Raw genomic sequence first — 17,328 nt, 5'->3', positions numbered from 1 at the left:
CACTCTAGGAATTCCTCCTCCACAGTATTGTTACTAATTTGGTTAGTCCAATCTATATGTAGATTAAAGTCACCCATGATAACTGCTGTGCCCTTATTGCATGCATCTCTAATTTCCCATTTAATGCCATCCCCAACCTCAGCATTACTGTTTGGGGGTCTGTATACAACTCCCACTAACGTTTTCTGCCCCATGGTATTTCTCAGCTCTACCCATACAGATTCCACATCATCAGAGCTAATATCCTTCCTTACTATTGTGTTAATCTCCTCTTTAACCAGCAATGCTACCCCACGTACTTTTCCTTTTTGCCTGTCCTTCTTGAATATTGAATACCCCTGGATGTTGAATTCCCAGCCTTGGTCACCCTGGAGCCATGTCTCCGTAATTCCAATGACATCATGTCCGTTTACATCTATTTGCGCAGCTAATTCATCCACCTTATTACGAATGCTCCTCGCATTAAGACACAAAGCCCTCAGGCGTTTTTTTAAACAATCTTAGTCCTTTTAGAATTATTATTTACTGTAGCCCCGTTTGATTTACACCCTTGATTTCTCTGCCTTCCACTTTTGCTTTTCTTCTTCCTGTCTTTTGTTTCTATCCTTGCTTCCCTTTCCTCTGTCTCCCTGCACAGGTTCCCAACCCCCTGCCATTTTAGTTTAAACTCTCCCCAACAGCACTAGCAAACACTTCCCCTCGGACATCGGTCCTGGTCCCGCCCAGGTGCAAACCGTCCAGTTTGTACTGGTCCCACCTCCCCCAGAACCAGTTCCAATGTCCCAGGAATTTGAATCCCTCCCCCTTGCACCATTCCTCTAGCCACGTATTCATCTGAAATATCCTTCTATTTCTATTCTGACTAGTACGTGGCACTGGTAGCAATCCTGAGATTACTACCTTTGCGGTCCTATTTTTTAATTTACCTCCTAACTCCCTATATTCAGCTTTTTGGACCTCATCCTGTTTTTTACCTATATCGTTGGTACCTATATGCACCATGACAGCTGGTTGTTCACCCTCCCCCTTCAGAATGTCCTGCAGCCGCCCCGAGACATCCTTGACCCTTGCACCAGGGAGGCAACATACCATCCTGGAGTCTTGTTTGCGGCCGCAGAACCGCCTATCTATTCCCCTTACAATAGAATCCCCTATCACTATAGCTCTCCCACTCTTCTTCCTCCTGTCCTGTGCAGCAGAACCACCCATGGTGCCAGGAAGTTGGCTGCTGCTGCCTTCCCCTGATAAGCCATCCTCCACAACAATATCTGTTTGAGAGGGGGATGGCCACAGGGGACACCTGCACTACCTGCCTGCGCCTGCAACTCTGCCTGGTGGTCACCCATTCCCTTCCTGCCTGTGCAGCCTTTACCTGCAGTGTGACCAACTCCCTAAACGTGCTATCCACGATGTCCTCAGCATCGCGAATGCTCCAGTATGTATCCATTCGCAGCTCCAGCACCGCAATGTGGTCTGTCAGTAGCTGCAGCTGGATACACTTCCCGCACACATGGTTGTCAGGGACACAGGAAGTGTCCCTGATTTCCCACATAGCGCAGGAGGAGCATACCACGGGGCCGAGCTGTCCTGCCATGACTTACCCTTTAATTAATTTAAATTAAATTAAATCAAATCAATACCACTAATTACACTACAATTAAATGATATACTCAAGGGCCCTTGGTTACTAGCACTCCCCGACACACAACAGAGACCTTAGAAACTATAGCCACAAAAATTAAGACCGTCTAAATTTTATAAACTATTAATCTTAACTGTCAAACTATAGAGTAGTATAAATACTCACCCAGTCAACTGCTTCCTCTTGCTCACGTCACTTTTTGAATCATGACGTGGCTCCGGAACGCTGCCGCTGGTCTGTGAGATTGGTAAGCCTCTGTACAATAAAAAAAAAAAAAAAGCCCGTGAAAATGAGTTTAAGCACTCACCGTACCGCCGCTCTCTGCTCCTCCCGACACTGGCCTCTGTGCCTTAGCTCCTGACTTCCCAAAGCCTTTTCACCATCTACAAGGCACAAGTCAGGAGTGTGATGGAATACTCTCCACTTGCCTGGATGAGTGCAGCTCCAACAACACTCGAAGCTTGACACCATCCAGGACAAAGCACTTGATTGGCACCCCCTCCACCACCTTAAACATACACTCCCTCCACCAGCGGCACACCGTGGCTGCAGTGTTTACCATCTACAAGATGCACTGCAGCAACTCGCCAAGGCTTCTTTGGCAGCAGCTCCCAAACCTGCGAGCTCCACCACCTGGGAGGACAAGGGCAGCAGAAACATGGGAACACCACCACCACTTCTAAGTTCCCCTCCAAGTCACACACCTTCCTGACTTGGAAATATATCGTCACTGGGTCAAAATCCTGGAACTCCCTACCTAACAGCACTGAGAGCACCTTCACCACACGGACTGCAGCGGTTCAAGAAGGCGGCTCACCACCACCTTCTCAAGGGCAACTCGGGATGGGCAATAAATGCTGGCCTTTTCAGCGATGCCCACATCCCATGAGTGAATTTAAAAAAAAAAGTAACATTCTTTGCCGTACCTCTGCTGTAATTCTGTGAAGTTTGGAGAGTAGGCGAGAAAGAGATGAATTGTGGAAATGGGCGATGCCACCTTTGAGTTTAAAAGACTAGGAGGGGGGAGGGTTTGGAGCAGTTTCGAGGTCCTTTCATTGGGAAGTTGAAGCTGCTGTGTTGAAGATTGGCAAGCTCGAACAGCTGTCATACCGCTAAACGTCATCTGTGATGCGTTCTAGATTGCGGGATGGTTTTATTCCCACGATCCTGCGTAATCTGTTACAATGCTTGACTCTTGCCCATACCCCAGTTACCTTTGACCCTGGCGGATCACTGTCAGTGGAGAGAGCGACTGGTCAGTGTTTGGGACGATTGTCAGAAAATTCGAATCTGATAAACCAAAAAATGGTTACAACCAATGTTCCCTCTAATTTTGTTTGGGTGCGCGGCCCATTCAAATTTCCACAGTCGCTCGGTTTTTCTATTCAAAAGCCGGTGGCTGGCCTGGGCAGGGCCTTCAGACCGCTGCACAGCTTAACGGGAACACCGGTTGCAACGTAATCCTTCTATTGTGTACGATCAAGTCCAGACGTACGCACTGTCTTTAAGCAGTAGACATCGCGAAATCGAGGCAATTACCCTGTAATTCCCCGGGTAGAGACGTAACCTTTATTGATCCTTTCGATCCCGACTCTCTCCCAGTTGTTAATGAAAGCTCAAAATATTTATAGGACTCTAGTCACGCACACTGTCCTTGCTGATTCATTATGGCATGACACTTATTATCGTGAACAAGACCCCCAGAAATGAGAGTTCCCACAAAACACCAGATGCTGACTTGTTTACCATTCTGTCCTACTGCCTTTCTCTCTACTGTCTTGGCCATCTCGTTCCACAATGTGGTGACAGAAAGAATTCAACAGGCACGAATCACACATCCTGCACTTTAAGCAGAAGCTAAACAGCACAGTCAGCTAAATTGTACCCTTAGACATTAAACCCTAAAGAATCCTGGGAATGAACAACTTTAATCGTTTCATTATTTCTAGTTACAGCACAAATCCACAAGCTATCTAAGTAAAAAGAAGGCAAAAACCTTAAGCAATATGAGATTAAACCATCTCCTAACCCTATGTATATCTGTACACACAATAGGGGATCTCTCACCATCTCCTAACCCTACGTATATCTGTACACACAATAGGGGATCTCTCAGCATCTCCTAACCCTACGTATATCTGTACACACAATAGGGGATCTCTCACCATCTCCTAACCCTACGTATATCTGTACACACAATAGGGGATCTCTCACCATCTCCTAACCCTACGTATATCTGTACACACAATAGGGGATCTCTCACCATCTCCTAACCCTACGTATATCTGTACACACAATAGGGGATCTCTCACCATCTCCTAACCCTACGTATATCTGTACACACAATAGGGGATCTCTCACCATCTCCTAACCCTACGTATATCTGTACACACAATAGGGGATCTCTCACCATCTCCTAACCCTACGTATATCTGTACACACAATAGGGGATCTCACACCATCTCCTAACCTGACGTATATCTGTACACACAATAGGGGATCTCACACGATGACGGTCCTGCTGTTTGTTGCCAGCTTTTCTTTGTCTGATTTCCAGCACTGCTCCCCCTGCCTCCCCTTGGCTTAATTCCTCTTAAGATTGTGTGCACTAGAGGCACTTGCTGGCCGCCTCTTGAAGGACAGGAGTGGAGCAGGCGGGATTTCCAATCTGGCAGCTTTTGTGGACGTTCTCGGTCCCGGTGCCGGCCCAGGAATGGACTTGCTAGTTCGGTTCACGCCTGGCCATTAACTGATGCCTCTGATTTTAGGGGCTCCTCTCGGAGACGTACCTGGAAGCCCACCGGATCAGTCAGATGAATAAAACTGAAGACGATGAATTGGGAACACAGGAGCTGAGTGAGGAAGAGCTAAGACAAATCACGGGTAAGTGTGGATTGGTGGTGGCGCGGCGCTGCGCCCCTCCCTGGCAGTTGTGTGGACAGTTATTGGGTGCCTGTATGCGTATATTCGGCAGTGAACTGAATCAGTTGGATGCGCCGAGGCCCCAGGTTTGACCCCTCCGGTCTCTGCTGAGTTTGCTGTCCCTGATGTGAAGTCTCAGTCCCTTTGGGTTAGTGAAGAGACGGTGGTAACGCAGCCAGAGTCAGCAGAGCGAGCACCCTCGGGAGGCCAGCACAGGCCCTTGACATAAGAATTGTGAGCGAGATGGGGGAGCTGGGCTTCTGGGAGCGGGGCCCGGGGATAGATTCAGACATGGCATTCCTCGCTCGCTGCAGCTGATGCCCGTGGCCTGCCACTGTCTGCACCCGTGGACTGTTGTAGTCGCTAATGTGACGTCGGCAAGTAAACGGGTAACGGCCTGACTGCTTTATCATCGAATCAGAGAAATTTACAGCACAGAGGGAGGACATTCAATCCATCGTGTCTGTGCCAGCCAAAAAGAGCTCTCCAGCCTAATCCCACTTACCAGCTCTCGGTCCGTAGCCCTGTAGGTTCCGGCACTTCAAGTGCATATCCAAGTACTTTTTTAATGCGATGAGGGTTTCTGCCTCGACCACCCTTTCAGGCAGTGAGTTCCAGACCCCCACCACCCTCTGGGTGAGAAGAATTCTCCTGAATTCCCCTCTAATCCTTCTACCAATTACTTTAAATCTATGCCCCCTGGTTATTGACCCCTCTGCTCGGGGAAATGGGTCCTTCCTATAGCAGTTCAGGGACGATTCACTCGGTTGGTTCCTGAGATGAGGGGGTTGACTTATGAGGAAAGGTTGAGCAGGCTGGGCCTCTACTCATTGGAATTCAGAAGAACGAGAGGTGATCTTATTGAAACATATAAGATACTGAGGGGGCTCGACAGGGTAGATGCAGAGAGGATGTTTCCCCTCGTGGGGAAATCTAGAACTAGGGGCACAGTCTCAGAATAAAGGGTCGTCCTTTTAGAACTGAGATGAGGAGGAATTTCTTCTGAGGGTCGTAAATCTGTGGAATTCTCTGCCCAGAGAGCTGTGCAGGCTGGGTCATTAAATACTGTTAAGGTGGAGATAGACAGATGTTTGCAAGATAAGGGAGTGAAGGGTTATGAGGAGCGCGCAGGGAAGTGGCTTTGAGCCCAAGATCAGCCATGATCTTACTAAATGGCGGAGCAGGCTCGAGGGGCCAAGTGGCCTATTCCTGCTCCTATTTCTTATGCACACTATCATGGCCCCTCATAATTTTATACATCTCAATTAAGTCTCCCCTCAACCTCCCCTGTTCCAATGAAAGCAACCCCAGTCTATCCAACCTTTCCTCATAACTCAAATTCTCTAGTCCTGGCAACATCCCTCATAAATTTCCTCTGTACCCTCTCTAATGCAGTGACATCTTTCCTGTAATGTGGTACACAGTATTCTAGCTGTGGCCTAAACAGTGTTTTACACAATTCACACACAGCCTCCTTGCTTTCTACCTTTTTACTTGCGCCTTGAAAAGGTGATTGGAAACCAGGCCTGGGGCGATGGTGTGATGGTGGCATTTACTGAATGAAGCGTTGGTGCCTGGGCTCCCGTGGAGTGTCTCGGCCGAGTGGTGTGTCAGTGGCTGCAGCTTGGCTGCCTCTACGCGGTGCGGTAACCCCCCCCCCGTGCGATGGATTGACAATGTGTCTTGTTGCAGTGGAGGATTTCTACGAGAAGCTGGCGGCCTCGATTGCGCCTGAAATCTACGGGCACGAGGACGTGAAGAAGGCGCTGCTGCTGCTCCTGGTCGGAGGGGTGAACCAGTCTCCCAAAGGGATGAAGATCAGAGGTGAGGGGCCGGGGGGGGGGGGTGGGAAGAGGGTGCCAGGCTCCCTGTCCTGCCGAGTTGACATTGGTTCTCACCACGTGTGTTTGGGGTGGCTCGGGTCGATCGGCTCTGTTCCGGTGATGAACTGGCCAGCAGAAATCGACCTGACCTCAGTCGAGGGTGAGTGGGGTTCCCCTGAAGCTGATCTGATTTGAGAAGTACATCAACACTCTCCCCGGGAATGGATGGGCTCACGCCTCTGTGTTCAAATTACAATGTTAAATGGGAAGTAACCTTCACACCCATCGAGGGCGAGTTACCTCTAACCTGCTCTGTGGAACTCGGTCTAATCCCACTCTCCCGCTCACTCCCTGTACCCTTTAATATTCTTTTGAAGCATCTATCTAATTCCCTTCTCAGACAATTCAAGGACTCTGCTTCAGCCACAGTTCCTGGCTGAGATTTTCATGTTGTACTTGCCCTCTGTGTAAACTGTTCTGTAACCTCCCTTTAATTACACGCACTGAACAAGATGGAGCTGTATTTTGATTGTGATCTCGATTTCTTTTAATGAAATGAGCAGTAGTCAGAGTGGCAATGCATAGGCGGGTAGTGAAAGCGCCAGGCAGGCCAATGGAAGGGGAGCCCCTGGGTGGGCTGGGTCTCGCACAAGGGTCGGGTTTGACTCCGACACCCGCGCCCATCACTTGCACTGTTTGTGACTGTTTAGCATCTGTCTCTTACTGATGATGATCTTCTCTCGTCTCCTCGCTTTTAGGAAACATCAACATCTGTCTGATGGGAGATCCCGGTGTGGCCAAGTCCCAGCTCCTCTGCTACATGGACAGGCTGGCACCAAGGAGTAAGTGTGCAGTCCTGGCGGGCAGTCTCGCTGACTGGAGTGGGTGAGCCTGTGATGGACAGACTCTGGGTGATATCTGTACTGACTGGAGTGGGTGATCCTGTGATGGACAGACTCTGGGTGATATCTGTACTGACTGGAGTGGGTGATCCTGTGATGGACAGACTCTGGGTGATATCTGGACTGACTGGAGTGGGTGATCCTGTGATGGACAGACTCTGGGTGATATCTGTACTGACTGGAGTGTCTGATCCTGTGATGGACAGACTCTGGGTGATATCTGTACTGACTGGAGTGGGTGATCCTGTGATGGACAGACTCTGGGTGATATCTGGACTGACTGGAGTGGGTGATCCTGTGATGTACAGACTCTGGGTGATATCTGTACTGACTGGAGTGTCTGATCCTGTGATGGACAGACTCTGGGTGATATCTGTACTGACTGGAGTGTCTGATCCTGTGATGGACAGACTCTGGGTGATATCTGTACTGACTGGAGTGTCTGATCCTGTGATGTACAGACTCTGGGTGATATCTGGACTGACTGGAGTGTCTGATCCTGTGATGTACTCTCCCTCGCTCCCCCCTCCCTCTCGCTCCCCCCTTCCTCTCGCTCCCCCCCTCCCTCTCCCTCGCTCCCCCCTCCCTCTCCCTCGCTCCCCCCTCCCTCTCCCTCGCTCCCCCCTCCCTCTCCCTCGCTCCCCCCTCCCTCTCCCTCGCTCCCCCCTCCCTCTCCCTCGCTCCCCCCCTCCTCTCCCTCGCTCCCCCCTCCCTCTCCCTCGCTCCCCCCTCCCTCTCCCTCGCTCCCCCCCTCCCTCTCCCTCGCTCCCCCCTCCCTCTCCCTCGCTCCCCCCTCCCTCTCGCTCCCCCCTCCTCTCGCTCCCCCCCCTCCCTCTCCCTCGCTCCCCCCTCCCTCTCTCTCGCTCCCCCCCTCCCTCTCCCTCGCTCCCCCCTCCCTCTCCCTCGCTCCCCCCTCCTCTCCCTCGCTCCCCCCTCCTCTCCCTCGCTCCCCCCTCCCTCTCCCTCGCTCCCCCCTCCCTCTCCCTCGCTCCCCCCTCCCCCTCTCTCGCTCCCCCCTCCCTCTCTCTCGCTCCCCCCTCCCTCTCTCGCTCCCCCCTCCCTCTCCCTCGCTCCCCCCTCCCCCTCTCTCGCTCCCCCCCTCCCTCTCTCTCGCTCCCCCCCTCCCTCTCTCTCGCTCCCCCCTCCCTCTCTCTCGCTCCCCCCTCCCTCTCCCTCGCTCCCCCCTCCCCCTCTCTCGCTCCCCCCCTCCCTCTCTCTCGCTCCCCCCTCCCTCTCTCTCGCTCCCCCCTCCCTCTCTCTCGCTCCCCCTCCCCTCTCTCGCTCCCCCTCCCTCTCTCTCGCTCCCCGCCCTCCCTCTCCTCGCTCCCGCCCTCCCTCTCCCTCGCTCCCGCCCTCCCTCTCCCTCGCTCCCCCCTCCCTCTCTCTCGCTCCCCCCTCCCTCTCTCTCGCTCCCGCCCTCCCTCTCTCTCGCTCCCCCCTCCCTCTCCCTCGCTCCCCCCCTCCCTCTCTCTCGCTCCCCCCTCCCTCTCTCTCGCTCCCCCCTCCCTCTCCCTCGCTCCCCCCTCCCTCTCCCTCGCTCCCCCCTCCCTCTCTCTCGCTCCCCCTCCCTCTCTCTCGCTCCCCCCTCCCTCTCTCTCGCTCCCCCCTCCCTCTCCCTCGCTCCCCCCTCCCCCTCTCTCGCTCCCCCCTCCCTCTCTCTCGCTCCCCCCTCCCCTCTCTCGCTCCCCCCCTCCCTCTCTCTCGCTCCCCCTCCCTCTCCCTCGCTCCCCCCTCCCTCTCCCTCGCTCCCCCCTCCCTCTCCCTCGCTCCCCCCTCCCTCTCCTCGCTCCCCCCTCCCTCTCTCTCGCTCCCCCCTCCCTCTCCCTCGCTCCCCCCTCCCTCTCCCTCGCTCCCCCCTCCCTCTCCCTCGCTCCCCCCCTCCCTCTCTCTCGCTCCCCCTCCCTCTCTCTCGCTCCCCCCTCCCTCTCTCTCGCTCCCCCCTCCCTCTCTCCCTCGCTCCCCCCTCCCTCTCTCGCGCTCCCCCCTCCCTCTCTCGCGCTCCCCCCTCCCTCTCTCGCGCTCCCCCCTCCCTCTCTCGCGCTCCCCCCTCCCTCTCTCGCGCTCCCCCCTCCCTCTCTCGCGCTCCCCCCTCCCTCTCTCTCGCGCTCCCCCCTCCCTCTCTCGCGCTCCCCCCTCCCTCTCCCTCGCTCCCCCCTCCTCTCCCTCGCTCCCCCCTCCCTCTCTCTCGCTCCCCCTCCCTCTCTCTCGCTCCCCCCTCCCTCTCTCTCGCTCCCCCCTCCCCTCTCTCGCTCCCCCCTCCCTCTCTCTCGCTCCCCCCTCCCTCTCTCTCGCTCCCCCCCTCCCTCTCTCTCGCTCCCCCCTCCCTCTCCTCGCTCCCCCCTCCCTCTCTCTCGCTCCCCCCTCCCTCTCCCTCGCTCCCCCCTCCCTCTCTCTCGCTCCCCCCTCGCTCCCCCCTCCCTCTCTCTCGCTCCCCCTCCCTCTCCTCGCTCCCCCCTCCCTCTCTCGCGCTCCCCCTCCCTCTCCCTCGCTCCCCCCTCCCTCTCCTCGCTCCCCCCTCCCTCTCCCTCGCTCCCCCCCTCCCTCTCCCTCGCTCCCCCCTCCCTCTCCCTCGCTCCCCCCTCCCTCTCCCTCGCTCCCCCCTCCCTCTCTCTCGCTCCCCCCCCCTCCCCTCTCTCGCTCCCCCCTCCCTCTCTCTCGCTCCCCCCCCCCTCTCTCTCGCTCCCCCCTCCCTCTCTCGCGCTCCCCCCTCCTCTCCTCGCTCCCCCTCCCCTCTCTCGCTCCCCCCTCCCTCTCTCTCGCTCCCCCTCCCCCTCTCTCGCTCCCCCCTCCCTCTCTCTCGCTCCCCCCTCCCTCTCCCTCGCTACCCCCTCCCTCTCCCTCGCTCCCCCTCCCTCTCCCTCGCTCCCCCCTCCCTCTCTCTCGCTCCCCCCTCCCTCTCCTCGCTCCCCCCTCCCTCTCCTCGCTCCCCCCTCCCTCTCCTCGCTCCCCCCCTCCCTCTCCCTCGCTCCCCCCTCCCTCTCCTCGCTCCCCCCTCCCTCTCCCTCGCTCCCCCCCTCCCTCTCTCTCGCTCCCCCCTCCTCTCTCTCGCTCCCCCCCTCCCTCTCTCCCTCGCTCCCCCCTCCCTCTCTCGCGCTCCCCCCTCCCTCTCTCGCGCTCCCCCCTCCCTCTCTCCGCTCCCCTCTCCCGCTCCCCCCTCCCTCTCTCCCGCTCCCCCCTCCCTCTCTCCCGCTCCCCCCTCCCTCTCTCCCGCTCCCCCCTCCCCTCCCTCGCTCCCCCTCCCTCTCTCTCGCTCCCCCCTCCCTCTCTCTCGCTCCCCCTCCCTCTCTCTCGCTCCCCCCTCCCTCTCTCTCGCTCCCCCCTCCCTCTCTCTCGCTCCCCCCTCCCTCTCTCTCGCTCCCCCTCCCTCTCTCTCGCTCCCCCCTCCCTCTCTCTCGCTCCCCCCCTCCCCTCTCTCTCGCTCCCCCCTCCCTCTCTCTCGCTCCCCCCTCCCTCTCTCTCGCTCCCCCTCCCTCTCTCTCGCTCCCCCTCCCTCTCTCTCGCTCCCCCTCCCTCTCTCTCGCTCCCCCCTCCCTCTCCTCGCTCCCCCCTCCTCCTCTCGCTCCTCCCTCCCCCTCCCTCTCTCTCGCTCCCCCCTCCCTCTCTCTCGCTCCCCCCTCCCTCTCCTCGCTCCCCCCTCCCTCTCCTCGCTCCCCCCTCCCTCTCTCCTCGCTCCCCCCTCCCTCTCTCTCGCTCCCCCCCTCCCTCTCCTCGCTCCCCCCTCCCTCTCCCTCGCTCCCCCCTCCCTCTCCCTCGCTCCCCCCCTCCCTCTCCTCGCTCCCCCCTCCCTCTCTCTCGCTCCCCCCTCCCTCTCTCCTCGCTCCCCCCTCCCTCTCTCGCGCTCCCCCCTCCCTCTCTCGCGCTCCCCCCTCCCTCTCTCGCGCTCCCCCCTCCCTCTCTCGCGCTCCCCCCTCCCTCTCTCGCGCTCCCCCCTCCCTCTCTCTCGCGCTCCCCCCTCCCTCTCTCGCGCTCCCCCCTCCCTCTCTCTCGCGCTCCCCCCTCCCTCTCTCGCGCTCCCCCCTCCCTCTCTCGCGCTCCCCCTCCCTCTCTCGCCTCCCCCCTCCCTCTCTCCGCTCCCCCCTCCCTCTCTCTCGCTCCCCCCTCCCTCTCTCTCGCTCCCCCCTCCCTCTCTCTCGCTCCCCCTCCCTCTCTCTCGCTCCCCCCTCCCTCTCTCTCGCTCCCCCCTCCCTCTCTCTCGCTCCCCCCTCCCTCTCCTCGCTCCCCCCTCCCTCTCCTCGCTCCCCCCTCCCTCTCCCTCGCTCCCCCCTCCCTCTCCCTCGCTCCCCCCTCCCTCTCCCTCGCTCCCCCCTCCCTCTCCCTCGCTCCCCCCTCCCTCTCTCTCGCTCCCCCCTCCCTCTCTCGCGCTCCCCCCTCCCTCTCTCGCGCTCCCCCCTCCCTCTCTCGCGCTCCCCCCTCCCTCTCTCGCGCTCCCCCCTCCCTCTCTCGCGCTCCCCCCTCCCTCTCTCGCGCTCCCCCCTCCCTCTCTCGCGCTCCCCCCTCCCTCTCTCGCGCTCCCCCCTCCCTCCTCTCTCGCGCTCCCCCCTCCCTCTCTCGCGCTCCCCCCTCCCTCTCTCGCTCCCCCCTCCCTCTCTCGCGCTCCCCCCTCCCTCTCTCGCGCTCCCCTCCCCTCCTCTCGCGCTCCCCCCCTCCCTCTCTCGCGCTCCCCCCCTCCCTCTCTCTCGCTCCCCCCCTCCCTCTCTCTCGCTCCCCCCCTCCCTCTCTCTCGCTCCCCCCTCCCTCTCTCGCGCTCCCCCCTCCCTCTCTCGCGCTCCCCCTCCCTCTCTCGCGCTCCCCCCTCCCTCTCTCGCGCTCCCCCTCCCTCTCTCGCGCTCCCCCTCCCCTCGCTCCCCCCTCCCTCTCTCGCGCTCCCCCCTCCCTCTCTCGCGCTCCCCCCTCCCTCTCTCGCGCTCCCCCTCCCTCTCTCGCGCTCCCCCCTCCCTCTCTCGCGCTCCCCCCTCCCTCTCTCGCGCTCCCCCCTCCCTCTCTCGCGCTCCCCCCTCCCTCTCTCGCGCTCCCCCCTCCCTCTCTCGCGCTCCCCCCTCCCTCTCTCGCGCTCCCCCCTCCCTCTCTCGCGCTCCCCCCTCCCTCTCTCGCGCTCCCCCCTCCCTCTCTCGCGCTCCCCCCTCCCTCTCTCGCGCTCCCCCCTCCCTCTCTCGCGCTCCCCCCTCCCTCTCTCGCGCTCCCCCCTCCCTCTCTCGCGCTCCCCCCTCCCTCTCTCGCGCTCCCCCCTCCCTCTCTCGCGCTCCCCCCTCCCTCTCTCGCGCTCCCCCCTCCCTCTCTCGCGCTCCCCCCTCCCTCTCTCGCGCTCCCCCCTCCCTCTCTCGCGCTCCCCCCTCCCTCTCTCGCGCTCCCCCCTCCCTCTCTCGCGCTCCCCCCTCCCTCTCTCGCGCTCCCCCCTCCCTCTCTCGCGCTCCCCCCTCCCTCTCTCGCGCTCCCCCCTCCCTCTCTCGCGCTCCCCCCTCCCTCTCTCGCGCTCCCCCCTCCCTCTCTCGCGCTCCCCCCTCCCTCTCTCGCGCTCCCCCCTCCTCTCTCGCGCTCCCCCCTCCCTCTCTCGCGCTCCCCCCTCCCTCTCTCGCGCTCCCCCCTCCCTCTCTCGCGCTCCCCCCTCCCTCTCTCGCGCTCCCCCCTCCCTCTCTCGCGCTCCCCCCTCCCTCTCTCGCGCTCCCCCCTCCCTCTCTCGCGCTCCCCCCTCCCTCTCTCGCGCTCCCCCCTCCCTCTCTCGCGCTCCCCCCTCCCTCTCTCGCGCTCCCCCCTCCCTCTCTCGCGCTCCCCCCTCCCTCTCTCGCGCTCCCCCCTCCCTCTCTCGCGCTCCCCCTCCCTCTCTCGCGCTCCCCCCTCCCTCTCTCGCGCTCCCCCCTCCCTCTCTCGCGCTCCCCCCTCCCTCTCTCGCGCTCCCCCCTCCCTCTCTCGCGCTCCCCCCTCCCTCTCTCGCGCTCCCCCCTCCCTCTCTCGCGCTCCCCCCTCCCTCTCTCGCGCTCCCCCCCTCCCTCTCTCGCGCTCCCCCCTCCCTCTCTCGCGCTCCCCCCTCCCTCTCTCGCGCTCCCCCCTCCCTCTCTCGCGCTCCCCCCTCCCTCTCTCGCGCTCCCCCCTCCCTCTCTCGCGCTCCCCCCTCCCTCTCTCGCGCTCCCCCCTCCCTCTCTCGCGCTCCCCCCTCCCTCTCTCGCGCTCCCCCCTCCCTCTCTCGCGCTCCCCCCTCCCTCTCTCGCGCTCCCCCCTCCCTCTCTCGCGCTCCCCCCTCCCTCTCTCGCGCTCCCCCCTCCCTCTCTCGCGCTCCCCCCTCCCTCTCTCGCGCTCCCCCCTCCCTCTCTCGCGCTCCCCCCTCCCTCTCTCGCGCTCCCCCCTCCCTCTCTCGCGCTCCCCCCTCCCTCTCTCGCGCTCCCCCCTCCCTCTCTCGCGCTCCCCCCTCCCTCTCTCGCGCTCCCCCCTCCCTCTCTCGCGCTCCCCCCTCCCTCTCTCGCGCTCCCCCCTCCCTCTCTCGCGCTCCCCCCTCCCTCTCTCGCGCTCCCCCCTCCCTCTCTCGCGCTCCCCCCTCCCTCTCTCGCGCTCCCCCCTCCCTCTCTCGCGCTCCCCCCTCCCTCTCTCGCGCTCCCCCCTCCCTCTCTCGCGCTCCCCCCTCCCTCTCTCGCGCTCCCCCCTCCCTCTCTCGCGCTCCCCCCTCCCTCTCTCGCGCTCCCCCCTCCCTCTCTCGCGCTCCCCCCTCCCTCTCTCGCGCTCCCCCCTCCCTCTCTCGCGCTCCCCCCTCCCTCTCTCGCGCTCCCCCTCCCTCTCTCGCGCTCCCCTCTCTCTCGCGCTCCCCCCTCCCTCTCTCGCGCTCCCCCCTCCCTCTCTCGCGCTCCCCCCTCCCTCTCTCGCGCTCCCCCTCCCTCTCTCCCGCTCCCCCCTCCCTCTCTCCCGCTCCCCCCTCCCTCTCTCTCCCGCTCCCCCCTCCCTCTCTCCCGCTCCCCCCTCCCTCTCTCCCGCTCCCCCTCCCTCTCTCCGCTCCCCCCTCCCTCTCTCCCGCTCCCCCCTCCCTCTCTCCGCTCCCCCCTCCCTCTCTCCCGCTCCCCCCTCCCTCTCTCCCGCTCCCCCCTCCCTCTCTCCCGCTCCCCCCTCCCTCTCTCCCGCTCCCCCCTCCCTCTCTCCGCTCCCTCCTCTCTCGCTCCCCTCCCTCTCTCGCGCTCCCCCCTCCCTCTCTCGCGCTCCCCCCTCCCTCTCTCCCGCTCCCCCTCCCTCTCTCCCGCTCCCCCCTCCCTCTCTCCCGCTCCCCCTCCCTCTCTCCCGCTCCCCCCTCCCTCTCTCCCGCTCCCCCCTCCTCTCTCCCGCTCCCCTCCCTCTCCCTCCTCTCTCCCGCTCCCCCCTCCCTCTCTCCCGCTCCCCCCTCCCTCTCTCCCGCTCCCCCCTCCCTCTCTCCCGCTCCCCCCTCCCTCTCTCCCGCTCCCCCCTCCCTCTCTCCCGCTCCCCCCTCCCTCTCTCCCGCTCCCCCCTCCCTCTCTCCCGCTCCCCCCTCCCTCTCTCCCGCTCCCCCCTCCCTCTCTCCCGCTCCCCCCTCCCTCTCTCCCGCTCCCCCTCCCTCTCTCCCGCTCCCCCCTCCCTCTCTCCCGCTCCCCCCTCCCTCTCTCCCGCTCCCCCCTCCCTCTCTCCCGCTCCCCCCTCCCTCTCTCCCGCTCCCCCCTCCCTCTCTCCCGCTCCCCCCTCCCTCTCTCCCGCTCCCCCCTCCCTCTCTCCCGCTCCCCCCTCCCTCTCTCCCGCTCCCCCCTCCCTCTCTCCCGCTCCCCCCTCCCTCTCTCCCGCTCCCCCCTCCCTCTCTCTCCCGCTCCCCCTCCCTCTCTCCCGCTCCCCCCTCCCTCTCTCCCGCTCCCCCCTCCCTCTCTCCCGCTCCCCCCTCCCTCTCTCCCGCTCCCCCCTCCCTCTCTCCCGCTCCCCCCTCCCTCTCTCCCGCTCCCCCTCCCTCTCTCCCGCTCCCCCCTCCCTCTCTCCCGCTCCCCCCTCCCTCTCTCCCGCTCCCCCCTCCCTCTCTCCCGCTCCCCCCTCCCTCTCTCCCGCTCCCCCTCCCTCTCTCCCGCTCCCCCCTCCCTCTCTCCCGCTCCCCCCTCCCTCTCTCCCGCTCCCCCCTCCCTCTCTCCCGCTCCCCCCTCCCTCTCTCCCGCTCCCCCCTCCCTCTCTCCCGCTCCCCCCCTCCCTCTCTCCCGCTCCCCCCTCCCTCTCTCCCGCTCCCCCCTCCCTCTCTCCCCGCTCCCCCCTCCCTCTCTCCCGCTCCCCCCTCCCTCTCTCCCGCTCCCCCCTCCCTCTCTCCCGCTCCCCCCTCCCTCTCTCCCGCTCCCCCCTCCCTCTCTCCCGCTCCCCCCTCCCTCTCTCCCGCTCCCCCCTCCCTCTCTCCCGCTCCCCCTCCCTCTCTCCCGCTCCCCCCTCCCTCTCTCCCGCTCCCCCCTCCCTCTCTCCCGCTCCCCCCTCCCTCTCTCCCGCTCCCCCCTCCCTCTCTCCCGCTCCCCCCTCCCTCTCTCCCCGCTCCCCCCCTCCCTCTCTCCCGCTCCCCCCTCCCTCTCTCCCGCTCCCCCCTCCCTCTCTCCCGCTCCCCCCTCCCTCTCTCCCGCTCCCCCCTCCCTCTCTCCCGCTCCCCCCTCCCTCTCTCCCGCTCCCCCCTCCCTCTCTCCCGCTCCCCCCTCCCTCTCTCCCGCTCCCCCCTCCCTCTCTCCCGCTCCCCCCTCCCTCTCTCCCGCTCCCCCTCCTCCTCCCGCTCCCCTCCCTCTCTCCCGCTCCCCCTCCCTCTCTCCCGCTCCCCCCTCCCTCTCTCCCGCTCCCCCCTCCCTCTCTCCCGCTCCCCCCTCCCTCTCTCCCGCTCCCCCCTCCCTCTCTCCCGCTCCCCCTCCCTCTCTCCCGCTCCCCCCTCCCTCTCTCCCGCTCCCTCTCTCCCGCTCCCCCCTCCCTCTCTCCCGCTCCCCCCTCCCTCTCTCCCGCTCCCCCCTCCCTCTCTCCGCTCCCCCTCCCGCTCCCCCCTCCCGCTCCCCCTCCCGCTCCCCCCTCCCGCTCCCCCCTCCCGCTCCCCCCTCCCGCTCCCCCCTCCCGCTCCCCCCTCCCGCTCCCCCCTCCCGCTCCCCCCTCCCGCTCCCCCCTCCCGCTCCCCCTCCCGCTCCCCCCTCCCGCTCCCCTCCCGCTCCCCCTCCCGCTCCCCTCCCGCTCCCCCCTCCCGCTCCCCCCTCCCGCTCCCCCTCCCGCTCCCCCTCCCGCTCCCCCTCCCGCTCCCCCCTCCCGCTCCCCCTCCCGCTCCCCCCTCCCGCTCCCCCCTCCCGCTCCCCCCTCCCGCTCCCCCCTCCCGCTCCCCCTCCCGCTCCCCCTCCGCTCCCCCCTCCCGCTCCCCCCTCCCGCTCCCCCTCCCGCTCCCCCCTCCCGCTCCCCCCTCCCGCTCCCCCCTCCCGCTCCCCCCTCCCGCTCCCCCCTCCCGCTCCCCCTCCCGCTCCCCCCTCCCGCTCCCCCCTCCCGCTCCCCCCTCCCGCTCCCCCCTCCCGCTCCCCCCTCCCGCTCCCCCCTCCCGCTCCCCCCTCCCGCTCCCCCCTCCCGCTCCCCCCTCCCGCTCCCCCCTCCCGCTCCCCCCTCCCGCTCCCCCTCCCGCTCCCCCCTCCCGCTCCCCCCTGCCGCTCCCCCCTGCCGCTCCCCCTGCCGCTCCCCCTGCCGCTCCCCCTGCCGCTCCCCCCTGCCGCTCCCCCTGCCGCTCCCCCCTGCCGCTCCCCCCTGCCGCTCCCCCTGCCGCTCCCCCTCCCGCTCCCCCCTCCCGCTCCCCCCTCCCGCTCCCCCCTCCCGCTCCCCCCTCCCGCTCCCCCCTCCCGCTCCCCCCTCCCGCTCCCCCCTCCCGCTCCCCCCTCCCGCTCCCTCTCTCCCGCTCCCTCTCTCCCGCTCCCTCTCTCCCGCTCCCCCCTCCCTCTCTCCCGCTCCCCCCTCCCTCTCTCCCGCTCCCCCCTCCCTCTCTCCCGCTCCCCCCTCCCTCTCTCCCGCTCCCCCCTCCCTCTCTCCCGCTCCCCCCTCCCTCTCTCCCGCTCCCCCCTCCCTCTCTCCCGCTCCCCCCTCCCTC

The 17,328-nt window shown here is 63.9% G+C and overlaps 1 protein-coding gene across 1 annotated transcript in view; it reads left to right on the top strand.

Annotated features, from left to right (window-relative positions):
* The window catches only part of mcm7 (minichromosome maintenance complex component 7), a 50,272-nt gene that overhangs the window by 26,099 nt on the left and 6,845 nt on the right, over positions 1-17,328 (top strand). The window contains exons 8-10 of the mRNA XM_085977022.1: positions 4,411-4,525; positions 6,257-6,388; positions 7,146-7,273. Coding sequence (XP_085833148.1) covers positions 4,411-4,525; positions 6,257-6,388; positions 7,146-7,273 — 375 coding nt within the window. The remainder of the gene's footprint in view (positions 1-4,410; positions 4,526-6,256; positions 6,389-7,145; positions 7,274-17,328) is intronic.

Source organism: Somniosus microcephalus, unplaced genomic scaffold (assembly GCF_052327205.1).
Source record: "Somniosus microcephalus isolate GS21.2 unplaced genomic scaffold, FLI_Smic_1.0 unresolved_chr4, whole genome shotgun sequence".
In the NCBI taxonomy this organism is placed as follows: domain Eukaryota; kingdom Metazoa; phylum Chordata; class Chondrichthyes; order Squaliformes; family Somniosidae; genus Somniosus; species Somniosus microcephalus.
The sequence above is the reverse complement of the archived record's forward strand: the minus strand, read 5'-3'. Positions and strand labels throughout refer to the sequence as shown.